Source organism: Phragmites australis, chromosome 7, assembly GCF_958298935.1.
Source record: "Phragmites australis chromosome 7, lpPhrAust1.1, whole genome shotgun sequence".
Lineage (NCBI taxonomy): Eukaryota > Viridiplantae > Streptophyta > Magnoliopsida > Poales > Poaceae > Phragmites > Phragmites australis.
The window spans coordinates 33,583,399-33,611,316 of NC_084927.1; the positions used below are offsets into that span (position 1 = coordinate 33,583,399).

Here is a 27,918-nt window from a genome sequence, read left to right on the forward strand (position 1 = left end):
CTTAAAAAAGTTCCATGTCATTATTAATATTGCGGTTAAAAATATATCATTATAAAACTGTTATTTAAAAATATGATATTACAAATTTTCTAAAATTATATTTATACTATTACCATTACAAATCAAGCACATTCCTAATTTTGGTAGATTTATAATATCATGATATAATTTTAGAAGATTTATAGTTGCATAGATATCAAGAGATTTATACTTAGTATGTTTTTAAATATTGAATTTGTAATGACATATTTTAAAATCATGATTTATTTAGATCCATACCATTAGAAATATCGCGAATTTGAAATATGCAATTACAAATTTAGTATTTAGAAACATGTCATTACAAATTTTTTAAAATTATATTCATATCATTACTATTATAGACCAGACATACTGTATAATGATATCATCTAATTTCAATAGATTTGTAATAGCATGTATTCAATTTTCGGAAGATTTATAATGGTATAGACTTAATTTCAAAAGGTTCATAATAACATGTTTTTAAATACCGAATTTGTAATGAAATATTTCAAAATCATAATATTTCTAATTGCATGAATCTAAATAACCGAAAAAAAATCGCAGTACACGTACAGGCTTCGAGTTCGGCGAAGTGCGAGTTCAACCGCGACCGAGCAGATCGATCTTCTCCCTCTTCTCCTGCTCGTCTTCTTGGGCAGGAAGAAAGAAAGGGTGGGAGGGGGCGTGGCTGGCGATGGCGGCGGCGGCGCTAGAATTCCTGGAGGCGCAGCGCGCGACGCGGCCGGAGCTTGCGGAGTGGTACGCGGCGCTCGCCGACCTGTACCAGCGGAAGCTGTGGCACCAGCTCACCCTCAAGCTCGACCAGTTCCTCGCCCTCGCCGTCGTCCAGGTACGCTTGATTCCGTCGATGATGATCCTTCGTTTCGTTTCCCTGCTGGTTGTTTTCATGTCTTGCGGCGTGCGGTTTGATCTGATTAGGGTTATGTGGAGTTTAACTTTTAGAAGGATGCTGTGTTTAGGCTGCAGCTCGCGAAGTAGATGGTGATCTCACATTGGTGAGATGCGTTTGGTTTCCCTCGGTATGGTAGATTTGTGTTGAAAGAGCAACCTTTTGCGGTACTATCTAGCTTTGGATTGTACGATCGCTTGTACTCCTAATTTGGTTACTCACAATTTGCTTCTAGTGTCAAAATGCGTGGTTTTTAGTTCGCTACATATTAATTTGCTGATTTTTATTATGTACATCTACTGCGTCTCCTAAGTGTAAACAGGGCGTAGTTGTTGTACTGTGATATGTCGTGATCTCTTTAAGCTTAAAAAAAGCATCGCCACAATACTGATTCTTTGTGCTCATAATTTTGGTTGCTAACTCAAAGTTCATCGATGGCAACTCTGACCCTTTGGTGTTTCTTATATAAACTAGCTGGCTTGCGTTGGAGCAGCTTCATAGTTCAGTGAGTTGAATTGTTAATACTATATTATGCAAATATGGAATATGTTCTTCCCTGTGAGTGCCGATTAATCTAACCTGAACTAATCAATATTTGCACTAGCAGGTAATTTTTCCCAAGAACATTAGTTGAATAAATTGCTTCATGGATATCCAAACACCTGCATATACGGTGTAGAATATAATGATTATCACATTGCATCATGTTTACCATATCTCTGTTGTGAAAAGAAAGAACTTATCACGTGTAGGTTCATTCTAATCATCAGAAACTTCCCAACTTTTTGATCAACAGTTTGGTTGACCTTTTGCTATGCATTCTCTTCCTCCTTATTACTGTGCTGATCACTCCTCTGTGGGGTTTTTCCCTTTTTGTTCAGGCTGGCGATGCTCTGATTCAGCTGTATAATCATTTCATCTCTGATTTTGAGACCAAGATCAATCTTCTTAAATTTGCTCACTTCACAGTCGTAGTTTCACGCCAGTATTTGGACAAAGATGCTGGTATAAACTATCTTGAAGGTGTAATTTCAAAGCTGCATGATACCCGTGAATCACGGGTTGAAGAGCCCATTCTGTATGTGAAGATGCAAATTGCAACATTTCTTCTTGAAAAAGGGAATCAAAAGGAGTGTAAGAGACTGCTAGAAGAGGGGAAAACCACTTTGGATAGCATGGTTGATGTTGATCCTTCGGTACATGCTACCTATCACTGGATGTGTTCTCAGTACCATAAGGCCTGTCAAGATTACTCTGAATTCTACAAGAGTGTTCTTCTTTATCTTGCGTACACAACAGTGGAGTCACTTTCAGAACCATTCAAACAGGTATTACTGCTTGCTTACACAAGATTGGGTTTATCCTTACCGTTTCTGATTTCTAATTGCTACTTGTGATCATAATCATATATGACGTTCAGAACCTGGCGTTCGACCTCTCACTTGCTGCTTTATTGGGTGAAAATATTTACAACTTTGGGGAGTTGCTTGCCCATCCAATCGTAAGTACAAATTTTACATATGCGCTCGATTGTCCTCACTGTCTACATTAGCACTCAGTAGTTGTTCATGTCCTTGATTTTAAATAGTTATGTCTAGGACTTATAATGTTTCTGTCCATAGTTATATTGTAGATTGCCCATTGCTGTAATCAAATGCAAATTTTGCTATGCTGAATCACTGGATTTTCTTATATGTGGGGGATGAATCATTGGCTTCACTTACCATGAAAAAACAGCCTGATAAATCGACTTTGCTGTATTCTTAAAGCAAACTCATGGCCATACTTAGCAGCTTGCATAGTTTAATTTCTCCCTACACTGCAAAGCTCATGGTGATGTCATAAATGCTGGTGTTGCTTGGCTGAATTTGTCAGCTAATTCCGTTGTTGACATCATGTAGATCCAGAGCCTTTTGGGGACCCAGGTTGAGTGGATTTTTCATATGTTGCAAGCATTCAACACTGGGAATCTAGCATTGTATCAAGAACTCTGCAAAGCTCATAACACCACTTTGAGCACACAGCCTGCATTGGTACAGAACGAGAGGAAGCTACTTGAAAAGATCAATGTCCTTTGCTTGATGGAAATCATTTTCAGGTAATCCTCTTGGGGAGCAATGATATATGCTGGCTGATGTTGGGCATCTGCTGCTATTATGAGTTAAGCTTTGTTCAGTAACATCTTTGTCTATCTGCAGTCGGTCATCTGAAGACCGTACAATCCCACTGAGCACGATAGCTGAACGAACTAGGCTCTCAGTTGAAGATGTGGAGTATCTACTGATGAAGAGCCTCTCTGTAAGTCATACCCTCCAAAAACTGCTTGCCCCTTTTTATTCTTGTGGCCATGTAGCATGGCCTTAGACAATGATGTTTTCTTCAGGCCCATCTTATAGAAGGCATAATTGATCAAGTTGATGGGACTGTCCATGTTTCATGGGTTCAACCGAGGGTCTTGGGCATAGAACAAGTAAAATCCTTGCGTGACCGGTTGGACACATGGGTTGGGAAGGTGCATACGACTTTGCATTCGGTTGAAGCCGAGACGCCCGACTTGGTATCCTCGTGATGTTCTTCACTTTCGGCTCGAAGGACGGCTGCGACATTACGCAAAATGAAGGAGGACTCAGAATTTTTTTCGGTTCTTAGACTGCAGATTCCCTGTGACGATCTTTGTAACCTCCTTCCTCGAAGCAGTGAAGTTCTTTTTCGTATGTGTTCTTCAGCACCTGTTGTTTCAGATAATGCTTTGACTGGTTCTCAGCTCGATGTTGAATTGTGTAGACGAGATTGTTTCGTTATATGGTGAATTTGCAAAACCTTTAAACTTCAGAGCTTTTTCCCCTTAAGACTCGTCCAGTCTATTTTAATAACCACAAGGCCCCAACATTGGCGGGTCAACACGTCACAGTACCAGGCTGCCAGACCACCGGTTATTGCTTGTTAGCGTCGAATTGCCGATCTCCCGTGGAGCACAGTGGCCTAGCCGCCGGGCACACCTACGGGTACGGCAGGTGTGTGGCTCTCGGAGAGGTGCCGACGGGGAAATGGACGCGATGACCAGGCGCTTCTACGCCCGGGGGCGCAGGTGGTTGGAGCAGCAGCGGCAGATGCGGCTGGAGCGTCTGCCGAGCCCGGCCGACGCCGGGTGCTCGATATTGTGAATGTGTGCACCAACCCGGTGGAGTGCTGGCCCCAAACAGTTGTTAATCCACTGTTATAGGACAGGCCCTTGCATTCGTACATTTTCCTTGTAACCAAAGTTCTCGGCTTATTAAAGCTACATAAATGGATCATCAGTCACAACTCAGCATAGCGGGAGAATTTGGTGCAGATTTGCAACAGCCAGGGGTTAGAACTCAAAAGTAATGTGTGACCATCTTACAGTTACAGCCATATCTCAATATAATCGGAATGGCGATAAGCAAATGAGAAACAAAATTGCCAGCACTAGGCTTCTGAATTCTGATAGGCTAAGTAGTACATCACCCACTATGGGTCTGTTACAAGTACCCCTAAGAACGACAGCAATTTGGTTCAGTTTTCAGAAGAGTAGGTCGTTTAGCTCTGATCTTGGCCAATTATCCGATTAATTACGCCAACGGCGATCGTGCGTCCAGACGACCTTAAGTATGCCCTCCCGAGAGCTCGGCTCTTAGAGAATTCCTGAACACAGACCGCTCCATCTAGGGCAACCTGACAAATGGAGAGAAAATTAGAACATCATGAATAACGAACTGTACTGTACAGATTCCACAAACTATATGATCCCAGGGTATGGAACTTCGTAAAAGAAAGCTGTTCACAATGATGTGTTTCATTGATTACCTGTACAACAGCATTCTGCTTTGATTTAAGAAATCGAGGTGCTGATTTACTTGGTTTGCCAGTCTTGTCAAGCAATGCAATGATTTTTGTTATTCTTGCGGCCTCCTTCACATGATGTATGTGAAACTCCACCTAGGTCCATAACATTGTTATGATTACGCTAGGAAAAGTTAATCAAGCAGGTTTTTAGTCACATTTTTACCTGAGAACCAACAAGAATAGGAATGGCGATGTCTAGGACTAGAACCTTCAGCTCCAAGTGGTTAGCTACAGCCACCGGGAAACCAGGGTGACAAAGAACCCCACCAGGTATTAGTCGACTCCCATCAATACCCTGTAAACTAACCGCCACATTGTCACCAGCTCTCGCTATGCTGCATGAATTAGAGTCCCGCTCGATGGTTTTCACTGTCGCCTCTTGCCCACAAGGTAAAACTAACACCTGCAACAGGGAAAGAAAAGGGCAAGATGTCAGGAGAGAGAGAAAAAAAGCATTATACAGTTCACGACCATTCAATTGAACTGTCAACCAAGAAGAACAGGAAAGCAAAATTTCTCCAGAACAAATTATTAAACAACTTAGATGCAGCTACATTCTCGCATCTTGTTGTTACTGAACAATCAAACGTTGGCATCACCCAGCCAAGATCATGGTCTGAATAGACTGCAATCAAACTTCCACTGATCTCAAATTCTCAATGCAATAGAGGATATTTACAGCTTCCGCAGGGAAAAAAAGTTTTAAATGAATCTACCTTCGAACCGTTTCGAATAGCCCCAGTTTCCAATTTTCCAAAAGCTGCCAACTGCCCTGTTGACTGAGACTTGATAACATCACAGATTGGAAGAATGAGGGGCTTTGAAACATCCCGAGAAGGAAGCTGCAGGGAATCTATAGCATCCAAGAGACAGAAATCTTGATACCTAAAAGGACATCCATTTTAGATTAAAAATTGTGGAGACAAACAATGCACTTTTGTTCAGATAGATAGTTTGCCCCCAAGATATTTGAAAATATCATACCGTTCTTCCCCTGCATGCTCAAGTCCAAAATATCAAATTTGACCAAATAGGTGCTATGAAAATATGCATTTGATTATAAAAATAAGCTGATATCAGACTAGTAGAGGCATAGCATATCATTCTAAGACTAGTGGAAAGTTATTCTTCAAAACATTGATAGGTTTTAGTATAACAATTAACCAGATAATACTAACATACAAACCCATAGCAGCAAAGCTGTTTGCAACCATGTGCTCCAAAAATGGATAAGCAAATTGTAGGTAATCACTCCAGTCTCTTTCACTTGTGGTTTATGAGATGGATACAGTCCCCAAAATACACTTTCACCTTTTCTAATTACATGTAGGAAAAATTATAAAAAGCGTACAACACCCTCCAGCCAACAAGTGTCATTTGGGATGCGCGTAGTCAAACTTTTTAAATTTTGAACATTGAGATCAAACTGATGATTGATGAAAACAATGTTTCGATTTGTCTCGAAAAACACTTGACAATATTTTAATTATACTATGTTTAACAAATATATTACAATAGAAATTAGCACCACAGTTGCATTTTGGAGACCATATCAATGTTCAAAACGACACTAACCAGAGATAGTAATAAGGAAGTACCATTGATGATAATCTCCTAAGATCGTTTTCATGCAAGAAACCTAAACATCGCTATGTATAGTAGTGGTCAAAGTGTCCAAAGGTTATTGCAGACATTCTGGAAGACATCTATTTTGGACTGTAGTAGTATTAGAAATATGAGCACCAGTATGGAGTTAGGCCATCTCCAACAGATACTCTAAAAATTTGTCCCCTATAACACTATTATAGCATCTCCTAACATTATTACAGTATCTCCTATTTTTTCATCTCCAACAATTACCCTATTTCTTACCTTTTATTACTCTCCTTCTCCCCTCGGACCCATGTGCATACGCTATGAACAGTGATGGAGGCTCCCGTATCCATCCGCAAAAATGCCACCACCCACCTCTCATCCGCAACATTGTTTACGCGATACGGATTCTGTTGGAGCCAGAAACCGGGCATCACCATCCGGCATTTTACTGTAGCACTCAAAAAAATACAGATGCTGAGTCCGTTGGAGATGGTCTTACACTCCAAAGTGATTGTTAGAGCTCTCCAGTAGCTCCCCTAAAACTCATCCCCTGTATCTCCCATATAGGTGTTCTCCCTAAAATATTTCTCCTCTATAATCTCTTCGCTCTCCAGCAGATCCCCTAAATCTCACCCCCAATATCTCTCCTATATTTTATTCATATCCTGCGGTACTTGGCTAACTTGGCCCGACATTGCATGCGCCTAGTGTTGCGCCGCTCTGGCCGTCGACGGGAGCGGGGACCACAGCAGCGAGGCTCTGGCGAGTGAGGTGGGCGTCGAGGTGTTCCCTGAGGCAAAGGACTCTCCCATCGGGTCGTTCGTGCGGTAGAAGCAAACGAAAGAGGCTGGCGGCAGGCACACGGCTAGGCTCCGGCGATGGGGCTTTACGTCGGCGATGGGAGGTCAGAGATGGCGCGAGTAAGCCCAAGCAGGTGACGGGCAGCTAGATGGCTCAAGTGGCGGGGCTGGGAGAAGGCAAGGAAGGAGATCGGGGTGAGGAAAGGTGATGGCCAGTGGTGGTGCAAGCTCTGGGCGACTACTCCTGGGCGCTGAGGCGATGCGACGTATTGGCCCGCTGCTCCAGGTCGCGGCACCGTCGGGCGACAGTTCCTAGTCGCGGCGGCTGTGGCTGCTCCTGGGCGTTGAGGCGATCAGCGTGCCGGCCGTCTGCTCCGGGGGCCGACGACCGTCTGCACACGGGAGGGGCCGTGCAGGAGGAGGTGGGGAGGGGGCGAGCAGGAGGGGGGCAGCCAAATAGGGGATGGCTTCAGTCCCCTAGATTTGGGGGATGAGGTGCTCGGTTTAAGGGATCTCTAAAGAAAGGGGATCGGATAGGGCACCTGCTGGAGAGCATTTTTTGCCTAGATCCCCCAAAATTTAGCTATAGGGGTCCAGATGGGGGGTTTTGTTAGAGATGCTCTTAGTACCCTAAAATATTCAATCCATAAGATGATATAGATTTAAGGTCCATTGTGACAATAGGTGTGAACTGTGTCTTCGAAACAGAAAGGAATACAGAACTTCATGTCATAAATTTCAGTACTGAATACAACAATAAATTACCTATCTATGATTCCAACGATCATAAAAAAGGTCATAAACTCCTTAACCTCCTCACCATTGGAAAAAGACTTGTCATAAGGTAATGTTTTACATAAGACAAAAGTTCTGAAACAGAACTTACCAGGAGGTCAAACGGGCATCTGAAGGACGTTTGATCAAATTTTGATTTTCTACAGCACTAAGAGGAATCCAGGTAATAGCTGAGTCTCTGAAGTTGCATGACCGCAGGAAACTACCAAGTTGTAGTTTGATAAAATCAAATCTTTCTTTTGAGTATCCAACAGCATCCATCTTGTTGACTGCAACAACAAGCTGTTCAACGCCAAAGCTTCTAACAAGCTGAGCATGCTCTTTAGTCTGGCCAACACTTTTTCCTCCTTCACCATCCATGCCGGCTTCAAAAGAACCAGTGGAAGCATCAACCACAAGAATAGCTGCATCGGCTTGTGTTGCACCAGATATCATATTTGGCACAAAATCTTTGTGGCCAGGTGAATCGAGCAAAACAACACGGTATTTCTTGGTCTCCAAATAAGCCACAGCCACAGTCATTGTCACACCTCGTTCTCTTTCTTCACTGCTCTCATCCATGGCCCATGCAAAAGCAAATGATCCCTTCCCCTAAAGAAATGAATTATACAACACAAACAGTTAGAAATGCACAGGACATCAACATGAAGAAATAGAGCAAGAGCAACTGATATGAAAGAGAGGAGCAACATACTTTCTCTTTAGACTCCTTCTCATTCTTGTGCATATCTTTTTTCGATATCCTTCCTAATAGATGTAGTAATCTCCCAGATAGTGTTGACTTGCCAGAATCAACATGACCCACCTACCCAAATTGTTCAAAGACGCTTCTCTTTAGACAAAGGACATTTAGAAGAACAACAGTGTCAGATAATAGATACTGTATTTACAACAGAAGATGAGTGATGACCTACTATTGCAAGGTTTAGTTGGCTCAGCACCCCTGACTCCTGATGAGCTAACATCCATTTCTCAGGCTTATACTCTTCAGGCAAACAAGGTTTTGTGACATTTACATTGTTCTTTTCTAAACTTAGCTGACTTATGTCAGAAGAGAGCTTCTGGGCCACATCATAATTCTGTGAAGAACTACCAGCCCCCTTACGCTGGTCACCCTTCAGCTTAAAATCTATCCTCTCCACAGGCACTTCATCAGAAAGTACAGGGGCGGTCTTCTCTTTTTTAGCACCTAATGAGCTAACAGCAGGTGATAACTGTATGGAATTGGCTGCTGAGATACACAAATAATTAAAATTGAGGAAATAAAAGAAAAGCTAATAGCCTTCATTTTCAGCAGACAAGCTAATCAACAGACAGCGCAAAAAGACTGTTAATAGCATATGCAGCACTGCAACTTTAGTTCAGCACTTCAACCTTAACACAAAAGAACAACTCTATTCAGAAGACATGGCAAACAAGATTTTGACGGCATCCAACAAGTGAACCACTTCTACGTAGTGTATATCGACAATGTTTAGAATCCAAATATATTTATGGATAGTTCAATGCTCCGAAATGAAATAGCAGCAAATTTCTTTGACTTGCCTGCCAGGAAAGTAAACGATGCACAACACTATGGGAACATGAAATATTGATGCTCAGCGGGGAAAAATCGAAATCCTGTTTCCAACACATACGAGAAGTAAGTGTGCACGGTTATATTGCGAATTATTATTTTTCTTTTCTCTTTTTCCTATTTATTGGGATGATTAGCAAGCAGCAGCCAAATTGATGGTACATGCCAGCTGGGTTCTTAGTTTGACATATGAGCCATATATACAAATGAGGCCAATTTGTACCAATAATACCTTTGTCACAGGAGGCACTAGCATGCTTTCCCTTAGAATCACCATCAATATCTATGGCGCGAGTCTTCATTGACATCTTGGCAGAATCAATTTTTGACGCAGCAGATGTCCTGAGGTCACTTGACACTGCACTGACTGCATCTGATAGAACAGTGATAACATATAAGGTGACATTACAATTCCTTGTATACTTATAAACAGAATCAGAATGGTTGAAGCATGTGTGACTCCTAGATACCTTTTATCGAACCATCCTTGGCAGATTTGACAAAGGATTCACGGAAAACTCCACACATCTCACAGTACATCATGCTTTCATGATTATTGAATGTGCACATGGAACACATCCAATGCACGGGGACTGTACTTGAGGACTTCTTCAATGATTCTATTCAAGATATTGGCACCAAATATCAGATATCAAAGAGCCGTATTACAGTCAATTAGATTGTAGCAGAGAAACTCCTCAAAACTAAACCATTCAAAGCTAAAATCTTTGCAGAACCAAAGGTACCAACCAGAACAATTAGCTCTGTGACCACAAGAATTATTTCAGTAGCTTAGAATGTTAAAAACAATACGATGCATGAGCACCAGAATTCAGCAAGTAACCAGCAGTGAAACAGGCTAGTTGACTAGTAACCTGCTAAACTCCAACAACTTTGAACCATTTTCATAATGTGCTAGGTTTTCGTGTAAGTTTTGACTGGCTGACTGGATGGATGAAATTTGACCTCCGGTCAGAAAATGCACATGAGCACCAACGCCTTCAACCAAATGAATATGTAACACAATATCTCCATGCACTGGATAAGAGAGGAGCCGTGTGTAACGAGCCATCATTTCACATATACCACGTTACATCTACAGTGCAAATGGACACAGGTACATGCAATCAACAACAGCCAATTGAATTTACTAACAGTTAATGGGCAAAATAGACAGTAGAAATATAAGCAAGACAAGGGAATAAAAAATAATCAGTTCAATAACAATTGCTTTGAGCAGTAAAAATGATGTTGTGGAGCCTTATACAAGGCAAGCACTACTGCTGTTTGTCAGATTCAGAATATAAGGCAACTCTAGTAACCATTTCCCCTCATCAGCGGCGACATGCATAATGCTAGAAGCTTCAGAAGCATACCTTTCTCCTCCTTTACAGGATGTTGATTCTTGCCATATCCGGTCTCATCATAATCATCATAGTCCTCGTCATACTCATCATAGTCATCGTACCCATCATCATAGTCAGGTCCAGAGACAACTTTGCGAGGCATTCTCCTAGATTCCAACAAGGAAGGCAATGTGATCCATACATGACTAGCAAAGCTAAAATTCAGGAATGTCTCAATTCAAATAGTGAATCCTGGATCGCATCAACCGCAAAATCCACATAAAAAATAGCCAGTCACTAGTGGCATACACAAGGCTAAAATGGTGGGTGGACTAGTGTGATAAAACTAACGTGAGCTTCAGAGCACCACCCCCAGACCACAGCCTGCCCCACCTCGCCTACAATACTACCAAAACGCAATCAAAATACTCAGTTTCAAAAGCAAAAAATGATCTGATGTACCATCCTAATTGCTTCATCCCCGTCAAACAAGCAATCAAAGTAACTCATACACTGAATGTTACCTCTCAGGCTCTCAGCCCAACCACAGGTCAGGCACACGCTTCATGCTGTCATGCACAGGCTTTTCGTCGCAGGCAATTCGATGACGTGTTTTAGGCAGTTAGACCACAACAATGTCAACATTGATCAGCACAAACTGAGAAGCATCTATTCAAGTTCATTTTTCTACCGACAATTTACAGAATCTCAACATCAAGGCATAAACTATATAGATTAGAGATATCAAGAGGAATATCAGAATTCACCGCATGCTTCACTATGTCGACCCCTCTACCTCAGTCCTCACTGCCGCCCTCTCTATCGCTGCTGCACCAGCACCCGCTCTCTCCTCTCCCTAAGTCCCTACTCCCTAATGCCTCTGTAGCACCCCCTCTCTGCCTACCAGGACCTACCGTCCGCCACGCCCGCTCAAGCCCTCGCCCCTCGACATCTCGGCCTGCCGCGCACAATCACCCCACAGGCTGCGGCGCCGGAACCGCGTGCCGCTACCACCCGAAGCACCCGATAATCCACGCAAGCGCAAGCACGAAGAACGCGAAACCGAACAGAAATCCCAGCATAAAACGAACAAACATGGGCACCGTCTGAGCGCGAGCGCAGCAGCCCCAGGCCCCAAAATGCACAGGAAGATGCCGGAAAGCCATGGGGAGGAATGGGGGAAGAACGGGTGTACCTCGATGCCGGCTAGATGTGATCGGGGGGCTTGAAATCTCGCGCCGCTATCCAGAGCTCGCTTCTCTCGAGTTGGGCGAGGGTTGGGGATCGGGTCCGGGGACGAGTCGAGCGAGCAGGCGCGGCCGCGGCGCGGTGCGGGAGTGACGAGAGAAGCGTAGACGGAACGGGGTGGAGTCACAGCAGGGCGCGGTGAGGGTAAACCGGTAAAGTGGCGTGAGCAACTAGACCGTTGGCCCGGCCCGGGCTGACTAGGTGGGCTAACTTGTTCGCGGATGGTAGTATGGGCCGGCCCGACCATGTTTTCTCGTGTGTCTCTTCTGATGGCATGGTTGAACTTTTTTATTTTTATATTTCATAAATAAAAAATGTAAAAATATACGCCCGTTTTAGCGTCAGTAGCAGGGTCTAAGGTGCGATTTTTCAAAATAAACACCTGATTTTATAATTTTTTGATTTAAAAAATAATTAAAAATCTGGCATGATTAGGCATATTCGAACTAATATCGAGAATACAATTCTGAAACTAGTACCATATACAAATCAGTATAGTGTTTTTCCCTTTAGTTACAAATGAAGAGCAGAGATTCCGTGAGTTCAGTAACATGAATCAATATAGAGATTCGGTGTTTTTTTTAACTAAATTACACTAAGCTCATAATTGCTAAAGAGGGTAATTTTTAATCAAATATTATCATGTCAAAATATTACAACGAGACTAGCCATGTTATTAATATAACCACATTACTAATTAAATACAAGAGACATATTACAACAAAAGAACCTGCATCTAGAATCATACACTTGTGACCTTTGCATATAGCAACTAGAGGAAACTGTGATACGTCTTTTTCTGCATTGTACTTTGGCCAAAAGATGTTGGGTTTTGATTGGTTTGAAAGTATCTCAGCTTGAGCTACTGGATATCTTGCAACACTTCAAAGATTCACTGGTTGTTTATTTTTTTCGTAGAGATTATATATCATTCTGATGTGCTGGTGCATGGACAATAAGAAATGATTAGGTCTTCAACGACAGATCTCCAACCACGCAAAACTGCAAACCCAAGTTCCTTCATGAGTTCCCCGTGGTTATCCATAGGGCAAAAGTTACTCTCCCCAAATAAGGGGACGGCTAGAATACATCAGCTGATTTTTTTTTTGCACCTTTGAGTTTTTTTTCTTAGCCTTTTGTCTTTCTCTGTTGTACATAAACTGTTTCTTTATCTATTATAATCTGTAGAGGATCTTCCCCTCCAGTTTCATTAAAAACAATTACAGAGTCATGGAGTGTTACTGACTTGCTGTCAACATGTCACAACCTCACAGGAGTAGATTACATGTTCCAGCCTTGCAGGAGACCCAATCTAAACCAGCCCAGCATGGGCCGTATCGAACCTAAATTCCTAATCCTAACATTTGGGCTAGGCCAGTTAACGTGATCTAGTCCAGTTAAACCGTCAAATGGTTTGGGACAATGATCATGCGAGTCCAGTTGACTAATATTTAACACTCGAAGATCAAATTGAGTTCAATTACCACAATGGAACGATTCGAAGTATGCATCACAACTACAGCCTTCTCCAATTGGCCAAAATTCAGCCTATATTTTCTCCAATTGGCCAAATTTCAGCCTATATTGACGAGAGAAGAGAATCCTATCTAACCCTCTTGGGCATGCAGTTCTTGGCGAGGCAAACAAAAACAGCAAAGTTCACCGCAGTTATGCCGACGACGAGCAAGAAGTAGTGATCCAGGTGCCCATCGTCCAAGTCGGGCGGAAAGCACCCGGTCCTCCTGCCCGCCGCGGCCACCGACGCCACCAGCGTCACCAGCTGCGAGCTGAGGAAGTTCCCGAGCGAGCAGGACAGAAAGTAGAACGCCGTCGACGCGCCCATCATCGTCTCCGGCGCCTGGTCGTAGAAGAACTCCGGCTTCCCGACGCTGAGCAACGCGTTCGAGACGGCCATTACGACGTACTGCGGCAGCAGCCACGCGATGCTCATGGGCGGCGCCCCGGCCCTGGCCGCCTCCAGCCTGCGGTCGGTATATGAAACAACGACCAGCCGATCTGCAAATTATCTTTTTCTGAACCCTCCACAGTCCACAGGTTATGATTGCGTCTCAAATTTTATGTCGTGTTCAGATATTGTATCACCCACCTCTAAGTTTTTTCTCAGAATTTATAATCTGTATTTGGTTGGGAAATTATGAAAAATACATGCACAGAAGAGGACGGCATTTCAAATACCGACCGTCCCGAGCCCGAAACTTTTCTTTTTTATTTCTTCCTCCACAGGATGGATTTCAGTACGATTTTTTGCACAGTGATCCGAAATTGTATCCCGCATCCCTGTAAATTCTCGCAATTTTCCGTCGTGATTTGGCTGGAAAACGAACTGAAATACGAGCTCAGGGGTGGTCGTCATCTGAAACGACGACCACCTGATGCTGCAGTCTGACAGGCTTCTTGCAACTACTCGTCAGCCCGATCACCACCGTCTTGTCCGCACCCGCACCCGCCGCCGAGCACGACACGCGGAAGGGGAAGACACTCCTGGTCCTGAAAAATTTCAGGATGTCCGTGCCCGCAGGAGAGTATGGCGAGGTGGCGGCGCTCGTGTGCACCGCGAAGGCCGCCATAGATCAGCCGACGCAAGAGCCTAACCTTCTCTGGCCACTACGATCAGAGGTGGAGATGAAAGCTAAGTGGAGAACTAGCAATGGAGATGGTGATTTGGTGTTTGCCTGTTCCTGCTTCCTCCTGAGAGGCAGCTTGTGGTGAGCTCAGCTCGGATCAGCAACGAGATCTCGCCTTCTGTTGAATTAGCTTGTGATTATGTGATTTGTTTGTGCTCTTCATCAGGACACTGATGCCTCCCTCGGCTCTGTTTTGTCCTGCATGCTGTTCTGAATTGTGATCAGCTGATGACCATGAGAAAGCTTGGTGGGTGGGCCCCACGCGGCTTTGGTGGCGGAAGGTTATGTTTGGTATAGCTAAAATTTATGCGTTTTTTTAAAGCTGGTTATGGTTTTTAGTTTTTGACCGTGGGTTTTTATGAGAATTTTTTAGTTCTCAGTAAATAAAAAACAAAAAAGTGATTCTCAGTAACTTAGCAGCTTTTAATTTATTTAATCAGAAATTAATTTTTATTTTTAAAACTAATAATAAATCAGCTTGTTTATTTCAGCTTAGTATAGAAAATGAGGACCGAAGGCTAAAAACAAACGGTTGGTCAAGGAATGTCTACACACCTTTCGAGTGAAAACTTCAACCATATTTATGCAATGCAATCTTTTTGTTTACATATGTCAAATATCCAACAAAAATAAAAAAAGATTTGAAGGAAATTCAGCGGTAAAAAGTTGATAAATGAACAGAAAAAACACTCAGAAAGATAAATGGCAAAATCATTTTACGTTTGCTATAAGTATATGTTTCCCCCTCAAGTACATGATTAGTTACCTACAGCCATAGTTATGTATCATGTGTACGTGACTATAGTCCCGTTTAAATAGATTGTGCTCTACAGGTTCTAGCTAGCTGAGGAAACGGCTGCGATTGTTGAATTTTAGTTGTTGGTTTTTAAAATAATTTTTTAGCTTCTTAGACCATCTCCAGCAGATACTCTAAAAATTTATCTCCTATAATACTATTACAATATTCTCTTACACTATTACAGTACTCTTTATTTTTATTATCTCCAGCAGTTATCCTATTTCCTACATTCTATTACTTTTCTCCTCCTTCCGGACCACACAGTCAACCTCTATTAACAGCTTTGCGGTTGCTACAGTATTTCAGCAAATTTAGAATACATGATTCTCTCTCATCAACATTGTAGCACTGGATACCGTATCTGCTGAAGAGCAAATTCGAGCGCTACGGTGTTTTACGGGGTACTTTAGCAGTGGGAACTGAACCTGCTGGAGATGGCCTTAACATATCAAAAGTTAGAAAAATTCATCTCAATCTGCTTCTCAGCTTTTAATTCATTTAAGTCACAAACCGCTTCCTCAACTAGCTAAAAATCATTAGAAATTAGAACAACAGCTAGCCGTTTGAATAGATTCTAACTTTTTTTTCAGAGAAAAACTAGAAAAAAAAATTCTATCCAGACAGGGTACGTCACTGCCACATTGGGTGATAAAGATTCAAAGATGGTTAGGATAAATAACCGGGTCGACACATTAGGCTTTCAACGATAGCTGGTTGAGATGGACTGCAGAAATCGGTACGTCCTAGTTCCTACACCAGCACGACTACGTATGCAACAAGGCGGCCCAAGCCCCAAGGTATGCGAACGCCAGAACAGGCCAAACTGAACAATACGCTGCCAACTGCTGAATGATTCTGAAATCTCCCGTCATGGATACCCATTGCTATTCGCCTGGACACCGATGCGAGGTGAAGTTTTCGATCAGGATTGGCAAACCATCGTAGGCCCCATGTTTCCTCAGTTGAACACATGGACACTAATGAACAACGACGATGCCAGGCGCCGACACCTTCAACAGGGGAGATCTCAGGTTACCGTAGCTGTTCCTGGAAAACAGATAACATCGCAACTATGCGGACAGAAAACTTTACTAGAGCGCGGTCTCGAAAAAAAAAGCTTAACTATGATACATAATTATAACAGATGAATTTGCTTGGACTGGGAAAAATCGATATAAAATTGACAAGCACGATAGCACAAAAGAATTCAGTACATATGCTTTTCTGCGTTTCACGAATAATCCTGGATGCTTAATGGTCACCAACATGCCAAACTTGCGACTAAACTAACTTGATAAAACATGAGCCATAGCCCACGAAGAATCAAAACACCCCGTTCCGTAAACAAACCTATAATGACGGTGCTATCATCCTCCTACTCCATGCCAGCTTAAAAAGCACTTCTCAGCAACACTGACATATGAAGAGATAGACTCAAGGTGTACTGACAGCTATGCACAAAACCGCTCCACGAACAGGTGCTACTAGTAGACATAAGAAATTCCCCATCAATGCTAGCTTCACTGGTTCCCTCTGAAGTACATGTACACTTTCTGCATTCATCAAAATGCAAATAGCAAATGTCATTAGCATTGTTAAAAAAATGCTTCAAGACAGGTAATCCGAAACATGGAGTAATAATGAAAACCAAAAGCAAATAAACATCATGCCATTGATTGTGGAGTTGCTTCTGATGCAACAAGTTCATTGGACCATTTCTAAATCTTCTATGCTACGAGCCTATAGATTAAGAAATTAGTAGTTGTTCATCCAATATGACTGCCAAAATAAAAATAACAACATACCCAAACATATCGTTCAGCAAATATGACATTAAAATATTGGTAATGACATCATATGCTTCTCAATGAAGTGCTATAGTGAAAATGTAGGAGGGAAATAAAAGTTCCGTTCTTAATTTGCGACAAATATACTTAATTGTGCAGATACAGACAGACAGAACAATTAAAGACTCCAATATTCTTAACATTACCATACTAAATGGAAAAGAATATATCAACGTGTACTTCAAACTTTAACACAAAAAATAAGTGTGATGATTTAGTATGCTGTGAAACAATGGAACATTGACTGGTTTGCAGAAATACTGAAAGTGCAAAAGAAAGAAGGGACCGAGGGAAGGTAAGAGAATGCTGATTGTTGAGAGAAAATTATTTCAGACCTGAAGAACCCCAATGCTCAGCAGTGTCTCCAAACAAAATAGTCCAAACCCCACAAAGTAAAAGATCTGCAAAACAAAACATTGATTCTTAATGCCCCACAAGATTTGGAAGTAACTTTAAAATACCTGACACATTCAAGAAATGGCAGAAGTGTGCCCAACACTCAGCTTACCCCAATTATCACATGCTCAGAGAAGGTGTCAATTGCAGCCAGTATACCACTGACAAGAAACATAAAAGGTTTTACATTAGATTAAACAGAATATGTTGTAAAGCTATGAAGAAATCAAAACATGGAGCACAGGCTAACATTTTCACAACATCCACTCAATAGTCAAGCACATTTACTGGTTCAATAAAACGTACAATAATAAATAGATTCTCCTGAGATACTTGAGATATTCAACAGGCACAAAACCAATGGTATCTTTTAAAAGAGCATGAAAGCAGTCAGGTCATTACAGATCTTGCAGAGGAATATGGAAGCAGCCAGTTCAAATTTTAGGGTTGTATATTTCTTCGCAGAAGATTCCAAGATTATGCAGCAACTCATAAGAACTGTAGCATCGGATACTAATGCAATGAAGAAATTAAGTAAACTAATAACTTTGGTCACTATAGATAAAGTAGTGGCAACTTACGTTAATGATTTCCCATGAAATATAATCGGTGGAGCAATAGCAGCAATTATGCAAAAACCAATGTGGATCTGCATCAAACATCATTGCAACAAATGATCTAATATGTGTGATAAGTAATAACTGATAACTATTGCAACTGTTGAATTGAAATGTCGAGAATGCAAAATAAATTTTCCAGCTAGATCTTACCAGGTAACAGAGGAAAAACCATCCAAAACTGAAAGCACTGTTAGTCCTGTTTAACAAGTTAATGAGAAAGCGTAAGCCTTTTTAATACAAAGCATCATGGTTCCAGAAATATACTCACTCCATCCCAAAATATAGGGCGTATTAGGATTTGGAAAAGTCTTTGAAAGTATACTTTGACCATTAATTTATTTTGCAATACATTATCAATTGCTACAAAATCAATATCGTATTAAAAGATCTATGAAATACGGATCTATTGATACAACTTTTGTACATTAAAACATGCGTATAATTTGACTAATGTTGGTCAAAATTTACAAAGTTTGTCTTTTCCAAATCCTAATACGCCCTATATTTTGGGACGGAGGGAGTATAACATATCTACAGTTGAGTTCCACTTAAAGCGTCTTATGCTAGAATTTTCAGCCATATCTACAATCACTGTCTAACTATAATTGGGATGAATATACCCATCCCTCCCTCATCGATACATGAAATGGAAACAGTGACTGTGCTGTGCAGGTCTGAATAGACTATTTACACAAGTATTTGCTTTGAAAAATGCACTGTTGAAAGAAGCATTACAATGGAAGTAAAATGCGCATATAAATGTACCACTTTGCAAAATTCATTCATAAGGAGTGCCAAACACGGTGATAGCTTACCTCATTGCACGATAGAGGGGCCTATACCATATCAAATATGACAAAGGAATTCCAAGCAAAGCATAGATAGTTGCAAGGAAAAACAGCTTTGAATCTGCAAGCACAAGACATACCAACTATTTAGTGCAAGCCAATGTATAAACAGCACACTGGCATTTACGGATAACCATGAAACCCACCTCCCTCCTTGATCCAGCAGACTATGACAGCAATGAAGTTCCACGAGAGGCAAAGCACAATTCCTGCAGTTTACATTAACAAAAGTAAAGCTATCATGAGCAATCAAAGCTAACGCCTTTGAAATACACCATATCTACTATCTACAATTGCCTGATTGTGCTCTCCACCAAGAAAATGAAACAACTTGCTACTGCTAAATCACATATGCAACAAAATGGTCCATGCACACATACCAAGCCAGCTTGCGAATGCAAGATACTGCAACTTCTGCACATTGGCTGGTATCTCGTTGGCAATGTCATGGTGGATGATCGGGAAGAATGGCGGCCAGTTCTTCTCCTCCATCGGCACTCCAGCTGTATCAAGCAAAAAAGGGGAAAAGGCAATGATCACACTTCAGTTGAAACAACTTACAACTCGAACACCACTGACACCAGCAAACAGACAGGGGCGCACCATTCTTCAGCGCCTCCTCCCTCTTCTTGATGTCCTACAGCCACAAAACAAACGTCATGATATACAACCAAAGCAGCCAGCTACGCAAATGTTCGAAAGTGGAACGGAGGGCAAAACCCTACCGCCTCTCGCCGCTTCAGATCTGATTCCCACGACGAGAGCTCCCTTGCCTTGCTCTTCGAGTCCTGCATGACACCATACCACCCCCAAAACACTCGGATTAGCGCGAGACAGTGACAACTAAAAATGGGGCAGCATATGAATGAAGCATCCTACCCCCATGGTGTCGAGCGGGACGTCGACGACGGCGTCGCCCCTGCCGGCGCCCCCGAAGCCGACGGGCTCCGTCGGCCGGAACCCGTACTGCTGCTTGCTGCCGCCGCCGCCTCCTCCATTCTGCGACGCAACAAAAAACAGCTACGGCTCATCAGATGCCCACCAAAAAACTCCAGATCTACCAAACCACTTAGGTAGGCAACAAAAATTCCGAGGAGGAGAAGGGTTTTTGGCTCACGGAGTAGGGGTTGTCGTCGGCGCTACCCTCGTCGAAGGGATTGGGGTCGTGATGCATGCTCGCCGCCTTCACCTCAGCCCTCAGCGTGCGGTGCGGAGAACGAGATGGGAGGAGGGCGCGGCGGTGGGGTTTGGACTCGGGTCGCTTCCAGTTCAAGCAGTTTTTCCGCCTTTTTTGCTCCGCGTTGCGCTGCGAGCCTGAGCTCGGCGCTGCTTTTTCACGTGGGCGTGGAAGGCGACGCGACTGGAGCGGGGTGGTGGTGGGTTCGGTCCGTCCCAACACGCGTCCTCACGATGCCCACAACGAGGAACAAAAAAAAAATTATCTGTATTTTTTACTTCTAAAAATATCGGAAATATGCGTCCGTTTTTACAGTTAACAAAATGGGCTTGGACATATGGATCACCCGACAATTTATTTGGAAAACACAAAAATACCATGTTCTGATGCTCTAAACATTCAAAACATCATCTAAGTAGTCTTAAAAATTATATAAAATGTGATAGTGTATAGTATGCTACCATCTAGCTTTATAAATTTTCTGATAAAAATATGACATGTAAGATGAGAAAAAAGATAATTTTTTTGACAAAAATATGACAAGTTATCATTTATCTTGAAATTATGCATAGCGCTAGATAATAGTAGAGATTCTCTACACTAAAAAAATGTTTTGAGAATTTTTAATGACAGTTTATATAGTGTTTTGAAGGTTCGAGACTTTTGAACGCGCCATTTTTGTGATTTTTAAATAGATCGCCCAGTGTACGGGTGATCCACATGGATTGCACGTTGAATGGACATCCATATATCTCGCCTATTTTGTTAATTTAAAAATAGATGTATATTAATGCTATTTTTAAAAATAAAAATATATAAATAAAAAATTCAGATGAACGAAATTACTAATGATTATACGGCCCACGTTGATCAACTCTCGCCCATGTTGGCCCATGGGTCGGGCAATTTTTGGTCCATATATTCCAAGCTGCTCACATGGACATGGTGCTTTCATCAGATCTTTGGGCCTAGTGAGTAGTCACAGGCCTCGCTCAATCTGCTGAGTCAAAAGTTTTGGAGGGGGCACCGAGGAGTTGCTCACTCCAAGGTGCTGAAATCAGGGAGGGGACGGGCGGATCCATCGAATCGAATGCCTCTCAGCCGAAGCAAAGGCTCATCTCTGTCTTCTTCCTCTGGCCAACCCCAGTCAGTCAGTCAATTTCATTTAATTTGAGTCATGTGCGAACTCCATATGCCTCTTGCGCCTCCCAAAGCTCATCAACGCGCTCGTGCGAGCTCAAATTGTAACCAACCAGCACTTCTGCACTTGTGTGTTTATTGCTGCTTACGCTAATCGCATGGCACTTATGCAACTTGCAAGGATGGTGTTTTGTAGGAGTTCAATATATATGGCGGTGATACAGTCAATACTGAGACACACACATGCTGAACCAAGTAGTTAAAAACAGGCTAGTAGTTGTAGCCCATGAAAATTGCTAATCGGCCACTACAACACTATGGAGGGATGAGGGGTGCGTCGAGTGATGATGGAGCCGGCGGCTCGGCCGGCAACAGAGCAGGAGGTTCATAGTGTCTCGGAAGAGGTACGTAGGAGGGCAAGAGAAGAACACATGACGGCGGTGACAGATGTGGTGATTTTGGCATCGAAGATGCCTAAACGTCAACATGCTCTGGAGTTCCGTCCTGAGTTTGAGTTCTCCGGCGGCAAGTTCTGGGCAATGGATGACGAAAACTCGGCTTCAGTGGCAGACGACGTTGCTTCCATATCAACGTCGGAGCTGGTGCAGCAAGCAAAGGATGTTGGTGTCTCGGTGGCGGATTTACTGGCTGTAGTGGCTGACCTGCCTTCATCGTTGACCTCCAAGGTGAGCACTTTTTCCGTGGATGCAGGTTCGAATAAGAGAGGAACTTTGGCCCGGCGGATAGTGGATGAGATTGTTGCTCACAGATCAAAGGGCAGGGCATGGCTAGGGCCTTTACCTCCGCCCGGGGTGTCACCTCCCCAGACGCTGGGCGACATCCTTGATGGTGCAAGGTGGCTACCTCGGCATTAGTCACCGGGGCGGGTTTCTTTGTCCAGGGGGTCACCGTCGTCGTTGCCGGAGAAACAGTCATCGTCGGGCGGTCATTTCGGCAATCATGGTGGCCATGCGCAGTTTAAGGCAGAGGGTTCAAATTCAAATTCGATTTCAAATACAAATCTGAAGTATATGGGGCAGGCGGTCCGACCCAAACTCGGGCCCAAGATCCCGTTCAGGCCCACTGCCGGTTTGGTTGCCCTTTTCAACAGAACGGGGACGTCAAGAAGAAACCATACGGCGTTGTCTGCTGTGTTTTCCCTGGTGCGAACTCGTTCTTACGCGGAGGTTGTTTGGAGAGACATGGAGGGCGGTGGTGCGTGACAGGGTGCTCAGCGCGGTGGTGCCGGAGCTTTCCGCGGATCAACACGCAACGTTGTGAGTCAGGGTGCTTTCGTTGGCCGTGGGAGTTTCAGCAGCCGAACCAGGCCTTCCACCCTGGCTATGGTAGCTACTGCGACAGTGGCTATTATGGCGGCTGCTTCGCCTATGGTGGTTGCGGTGGTGGTCGTTTCCCGCGCCATCATCGTGGCAGTTTCAAGGGAAGGATGGGTCGCCATGGTGGTGGCCAGTATGACTACAATGGCAGGGTGCCTGTACCACCTCAAGGGGCGTCAACTAATGCTCAAACGCATGTTGGAGGACATGCTTAAGCAACGATAGCACAAACAGCTACAATGACGGATTATGCAAACCAGGTGGCGAAAGCAAATGCAACAAATCAGACGACCTTTGCGAAGGTTGAAGGTGGGGTTCCGATCCCGGCAAGTGTGGGGATGGGATCTCAGCAAAAGCATGATAGTAATGCACATCAGAATGCAACTACGGCATTGACGGAGGTTGATGTTTCCGCAAGAGGTATGGGAAAAGAACGATTAGTTTTTTATCGGTCATTGTCACAAGAGACAGCTAGGGAGGGTGCTATTGGAAAACTTAAACTGTACTGCTTTCGTTGCTTCAAGAAAGGTCACGTTATGATGGATTGTATCATCGTGCTTTTTGTCATATATGTGAAAGTGAGGAGCATGTAACACATAGATACTCTATCTTGAAAACGTAAAACTAGTGGCAATTCCATGTGGATATGTAGTAGATGGCCTAGGTTTTTATTATATCCCACATACTTATGGCCAGAAAACAAAGAATGAGTCTGAATAGGCTCTGGTAAAAGTCATTGAAGGTTCCATGACTATAGCTAATGTCACAGTAGAACTGAAACGACTAATCCCTGGAAGATGGAAGTGGGTTGTTGAAGTCAATTGTGATAACACTTTTAGAATCATCTTTCCATCAAAAGTAGAGTTAAAGTGTATGGTGGAATGAGGTGTAGTTCAAGCTAAGTTTCAAAATGCCAAGATGGAGAGGAATACATAGCTTGTGATGAGGTCAAATACACTAAGCCCGAGGTGTGGGTTCAGTTCAAAGGCTTAACAAAAGAGCTCAGAGATTTTATGGCCATCTGGGTTATTGGTTTTATGCTGGGTGTCACGCAAATGGTGGATATGAAGTTCACAAGGATGCATGATATTTCTCGAATGCAAGTTTCGGTTCTTGACCCTAATTTAATCTCGGAATACATTGATGTGGTTATTGGTGACTACCTATATGAGCTTCAGTTTAGGGTGGAGACTAGTGAAAATGATAAAAACCCAGAACCCATAGACATGGATGGCACAGATGCTGACGATGGTCATGGTGAGAAGGAGAATGAGGAAAAGGCAAATAATAATGACATGGAGACAAAGGACACAACTTCAGGAAACATTGATGCGTCAAAAGCTCTAGTACTGATCTGGCTAAAACATCATCTTCTGGGGCTGCACTGTCTTGGTAGCGTGCACGGCATGTGATGGCTAGTGACGGCCATGTCGCTTATGAGGCACTCTAGGAGCGTCAGGACGTGGGAGCGGCTGGGACTGCTTCACCGACTGAACTTGCCAAGTTGAAGGCTGCGACTGCAGCGTTAGCAGAAGTGTCTGAGGCTACTTTGGCCCTGGGATCTTGGAGGAGCAAGAGACGGGCGGACTCAAAGGACCAATACTTGACTGTGTGAGCTGGGTCGATCAAAGTAGCCCGCAACTTGGACATAGTAGGTGAGAATCTTAATGCTTTACAATTATGTCTTTTACCACCAATGAGCATATGGTTACAAATATAACTAGCTTAAGGGCTGTTATGGGGGTGATGATAAATGCATTTTAGAGTCCATTGATACTGTTAAGAGGGTAGAATGTTCAAGAGATAAGGATATTAAAACAACTAATAAAATGAATGTTTTACTAGCAGAAGCAGAGAAAGAGTTGAAAGAAGAAGAGGAATTTGATTACCTTATCCTAAGCCATTTATGTGGCAAACTTATGGATGAAGTAATGGATACGGGCAGTGATCACTTATGTGATCAGCAAATTGCACATAAAAAATCCAATGTTTTGTCATTAAGAAATCAGATAATCTAAGTGGGTGATTGTTCCAAAGCATCTAAAACTCATTCAAGATGAAAGGTGTTTTCTAGAATAGCAATGGGTTTAAAGACCCAAAAAAGCACAAATACATTTTGGATTTGTCCAAGGAACAAATACTAGATTTTATTGCTATATCAGAAATGGGTAGGGATAATTTTTCTACGTCGTTTCTTAAGAACTTATGCAGAGGAAGGATTTCCTATGGCATAGTAAAGCACCAAGAAGTAGATCTGGAGGTATTTTATTGGGTATTGATTTAGTAACCTATGACATTGGAGTGATTGATGAGGCAGATTATTATATTAAATTCTTATTACATAACAAATTCGATGATTTTAAGTGGGTTTTGATAGCAGTGTATGGTGCAGCACAAGCAGAATTTAAAGATACTTTTTTAGTTGAACTTGTGAACATGTGTAGCCATGAAACTATTTCTATTTTACTAGGCGGTGATTTCAACATCTTACGTAGCCCTTGAGAAAACAATAAGGATAATTATGATGACAAATGGCCACTAATGTTTAATGCGATTATCAATGGGCTAAATTTACGAGAATTAGAGATATCGGGGAGGAAATTTACATGGGCTAATTCTATGGAGGTTCCAACTTATGAAAACCTGGACTATATCCTAATGAGCACATAATGGGAGCAGAAATTTTTGCTCTCAACTATTCAAGCTCTAACAAGGAAAATATCATATCACACTCCGTTATTGTTAAATTCTAGAGAAGTTTCTTTAGGGAATAATCAACCTATGTTCAAATTTGGATTCGGTTGGTTACATCGTGAAGGCTTTTTTGACATGGTAGCGGAGATTTGGACAAATGAAAATAAAGGTAATACACCGATGAAGAAATGGCAGGCGAAAATCCGTAGGTTGAGGGAACATCTACGAGACTGGGCAAAAATCGTTAGTGGAACTTATAAGAAAGAGAAAAAGGCTTTACTAGAAAAATTAGATGAACTAGATAAAAAGGCAGAAACTACGCTCCTAACATCGAATGAAATTAATTTAAAACAATGCCTCAATGAGAGGTTATCCCAAGTGTTGAGAGAGGAGGAAATTAAGTGGTATCAACGGGCAAAAGTAAAGGAGTTACTTAATGGTGACTCCAATACTAAGGCCCCGTTTGGTTGCACGAATCTGAAACGTTTCTCAGGCGTTTCTCAAGAATCGCAAACAAACGGTGTTTCACGTGGGTGGATTCTCCTCGGAATGGTTGGAGTGTTTCTTCTTTTTTTGCCTTGGACCGAGAAACGGCTGCAGAGGTGTTTCATGCGTGAATCGCCCCACCTGGAACCAACCTCCCACTGAACATTGAAGGGAATTACCCACCTGCCATTTGGATGGATGAGGACGAGACGAGTCATTGAGATTTTTTTTAAACGGGGTGACTTTATTAGATTATTATTAGTACAATTTCAGATTGCAAGAAACGTTTTAGATTCTCTGCTGATCCTCTAGAATCCCTGCTAAACACAACAAAACGTGAAACGTTTTACCTTGAATCACCTGAAACATTTCTCATTTTTAACACTACGAGGAGAATCACCCAAAATGATGTTTCACCCGTTTCGAGAATCACTCAGGTCATTTTTCTTCAAGAATCTGAATCCAGAATCCCTGCCAAACGTTTTCAGAAAATTGAGGGTGATTCACCCGAGAAACGTTTCCAGGGAGAATCTGAAACCGAAACGTTTCTGGGAGAATCTGGAGCCCTGCCAAACGAGCCCTAAGTATTTTTCATCTAGTGGCTAATGGTAAACACTAGAAAACAAGAATCTTTTAATTAGAACATGAAGGGACAATAATACGAGGAGAAGCTAAGCTCAAAAGACACATAACAACGTATTACAAGGAACTTTTTGGACCCTCGAAGAGTAATCATTTCTCATTAAATGAAACTCACCGGAAAGATATCCCTCAAGTTTTTTATCAGGAAAATGATATGTTAATATCGACTTTATCAGAAAATGAGGTTAGAAAAGCTATATTCTAGATCAGACATAATAAGGCACTGGTCCAGATGGGTTCGCAGCATAGTTTTTTCAGGTCTTCTGGGAAATTATAAAATCGGATATGGTGACTTTATTTGATAAATTCCATAAAGGATCACTACCTCTTCATAGTTTAAATTTTGGAACTATAATTTTACTACCGAAGTGTTATGAGGCTATAAAAATTCAACAATATAGGCCTATTTTCCTATTGAATGCGAGTTTCAAACTATTTACCAAAGTGGCTACTAACAAGATCTCTAGAGTAGCACATAAAGTGATAAGTCCGACTCAAACTGCTTTCATGCAAGGTAGAAATATTATGGAAAGGGTAGTTATCTTACATGAGACAAAACATGAATTACATCGTAAGAAGCGAAATGAGGTTATTTTGAAGATTGATTTTGAGAAAGCATATGATAAAATCAGATGGCCTTTTTTACAACAAACCTTACGAATGAAAGGTTTTTCTGATATTTGGTGTGAATGGGTTAAAAAAATTATACAAGGGGGAAACGTACGGATAAAGGTTAATGATCAGGTCAACCAGAACTTCCAGACAAAGAAAGGATTGAGGCAAGGTGACCCGTTATCCCCAATTTTGTTTAACATAGCGGCAGATATGTTGGCAATCTTAATAAAAAGGGCAAAGAGAGAATGCCAAATTTCTAGGGGAATACCGCATTTGATCGATGGAGGGTTGTTGATATTACAATATGCGGATAATACAATTATCTTTATGGATCATAACATAGAGCAAGCAAAGAACATGAAGCTTTTGCTTTTTACTTTCGAGCAACTCTCTGAACTTAAGATCAATTTTCACAAGAGTGAGGTCTTTTGTTATGAAATGGCTAAAGATTGTGAAGAACATTATTCTCATATGTTTGGGTGAAAGATGGGTACTTATCTCTTTAGACAT

At 42.3% G+C, this 27,918-nt stretch overlaps 3 protein-coding genes across 4 annotated transcripts; 1 reads left to right on the top strand and 2 right to left on the bottom strand.

The window, feature by feature from the left end:
• Positions 1-609: 609 nt before the first annotated feature.
• Positions 610-3,766, top strand: LOC133924883 (26S proteasome non-ATPase regulatory subunit 13 homolog B-like). Its single transcript, XM_062370617.1, has 6 exons — positions 610-874; positions 1,816-2,262; positions 2,355-2,435; positions 2,836-3,032; positions 3,133-3,232; positions 3,318-3,766. The coding sequence occupies exons 1-6, from the start codon at positions 719-721 to the stop codon at positions 3,501-3,503; spliced, it is 1,167 nt and encodes a 388-aa protein (XP_062226601.1). The 5' UTR covers positions 610-718; the 3' UTR covers positions 3,504-3,766.
• Positions 3,767-4,267: 501 nt separating this feature from the next.
• On the bottom strand, positions 4,268-12,280 carry LOC133924882 (uncharacterized). Of its 2 annotated transcripts, none has more exons than XM_062370616.1 (11): positions 12,110-12,280; positions 10,945-11,081; positions 10,039-10,188; positions 9,801-9,941; positions 8,907-9,220; positions 8,687-8,797; positions 8,084-8,583; positions 5,518-5,686; positions 4,965-5,204; positions 4,763-4,894; positions 4,268-4,630 (listed from the first exon to the last, which is right to left on the bottom strand). In XM_062370616.1, exons 2-11 carry the CDS (start codon positions 11,075-11,077, stop codon positions 4,496-4,498), a joined length of 2,025 nt encoding a protein of 674 aa, XP_062226600.1. In that variant the 5' UTR covers positions 11,078-11,081; positions 12,110-12,280; the 3' UTR covers positions 4,268-4,495. The 2 variants fall into 2 exon arrangements, with proteins under 2 accessions (XP_062226600.1, XP_062226598.1); XM_062370614.1 differs by having other exon boundaries at positions 8,907-9,223.
• A 4,486-nt stretch (positions 12,281-16,766) lies between these two features.
• Positions 16,767-20,646, bottom strand: LOC133924884 (secretory carrier-associated membrane protein 6). The gene is made up of 12 exons (XM_062370618.1): positions 20,435-20,646; positions 20,197-20,316; positions 20,043-20,105; positions 19,921-19,954; positions 19,698-19,820; positions 19,464-19,526; positions 19,285-19,378; positions 18,620-18,665; positions 18,431-18,498; positions 17,962-18,010; positions 17,789-17,854; positions 16,767-17,159 (listed from the first exon to the last, which is right to left on the bottom strand). Exons 1-12 carry the CDS (start codon positions 20,489-20,491, stop codon positions 17,127-17,129), a joined length of 816 nt encoding a protein of 271 aa, XP_062226602.1. The 5' UTR covers positions 20,492-20,646; the 3' UTR covers positions 16,767-17,126.
• Positions 20,647-27,918: the final 7,272 nt, after the last annotated feature.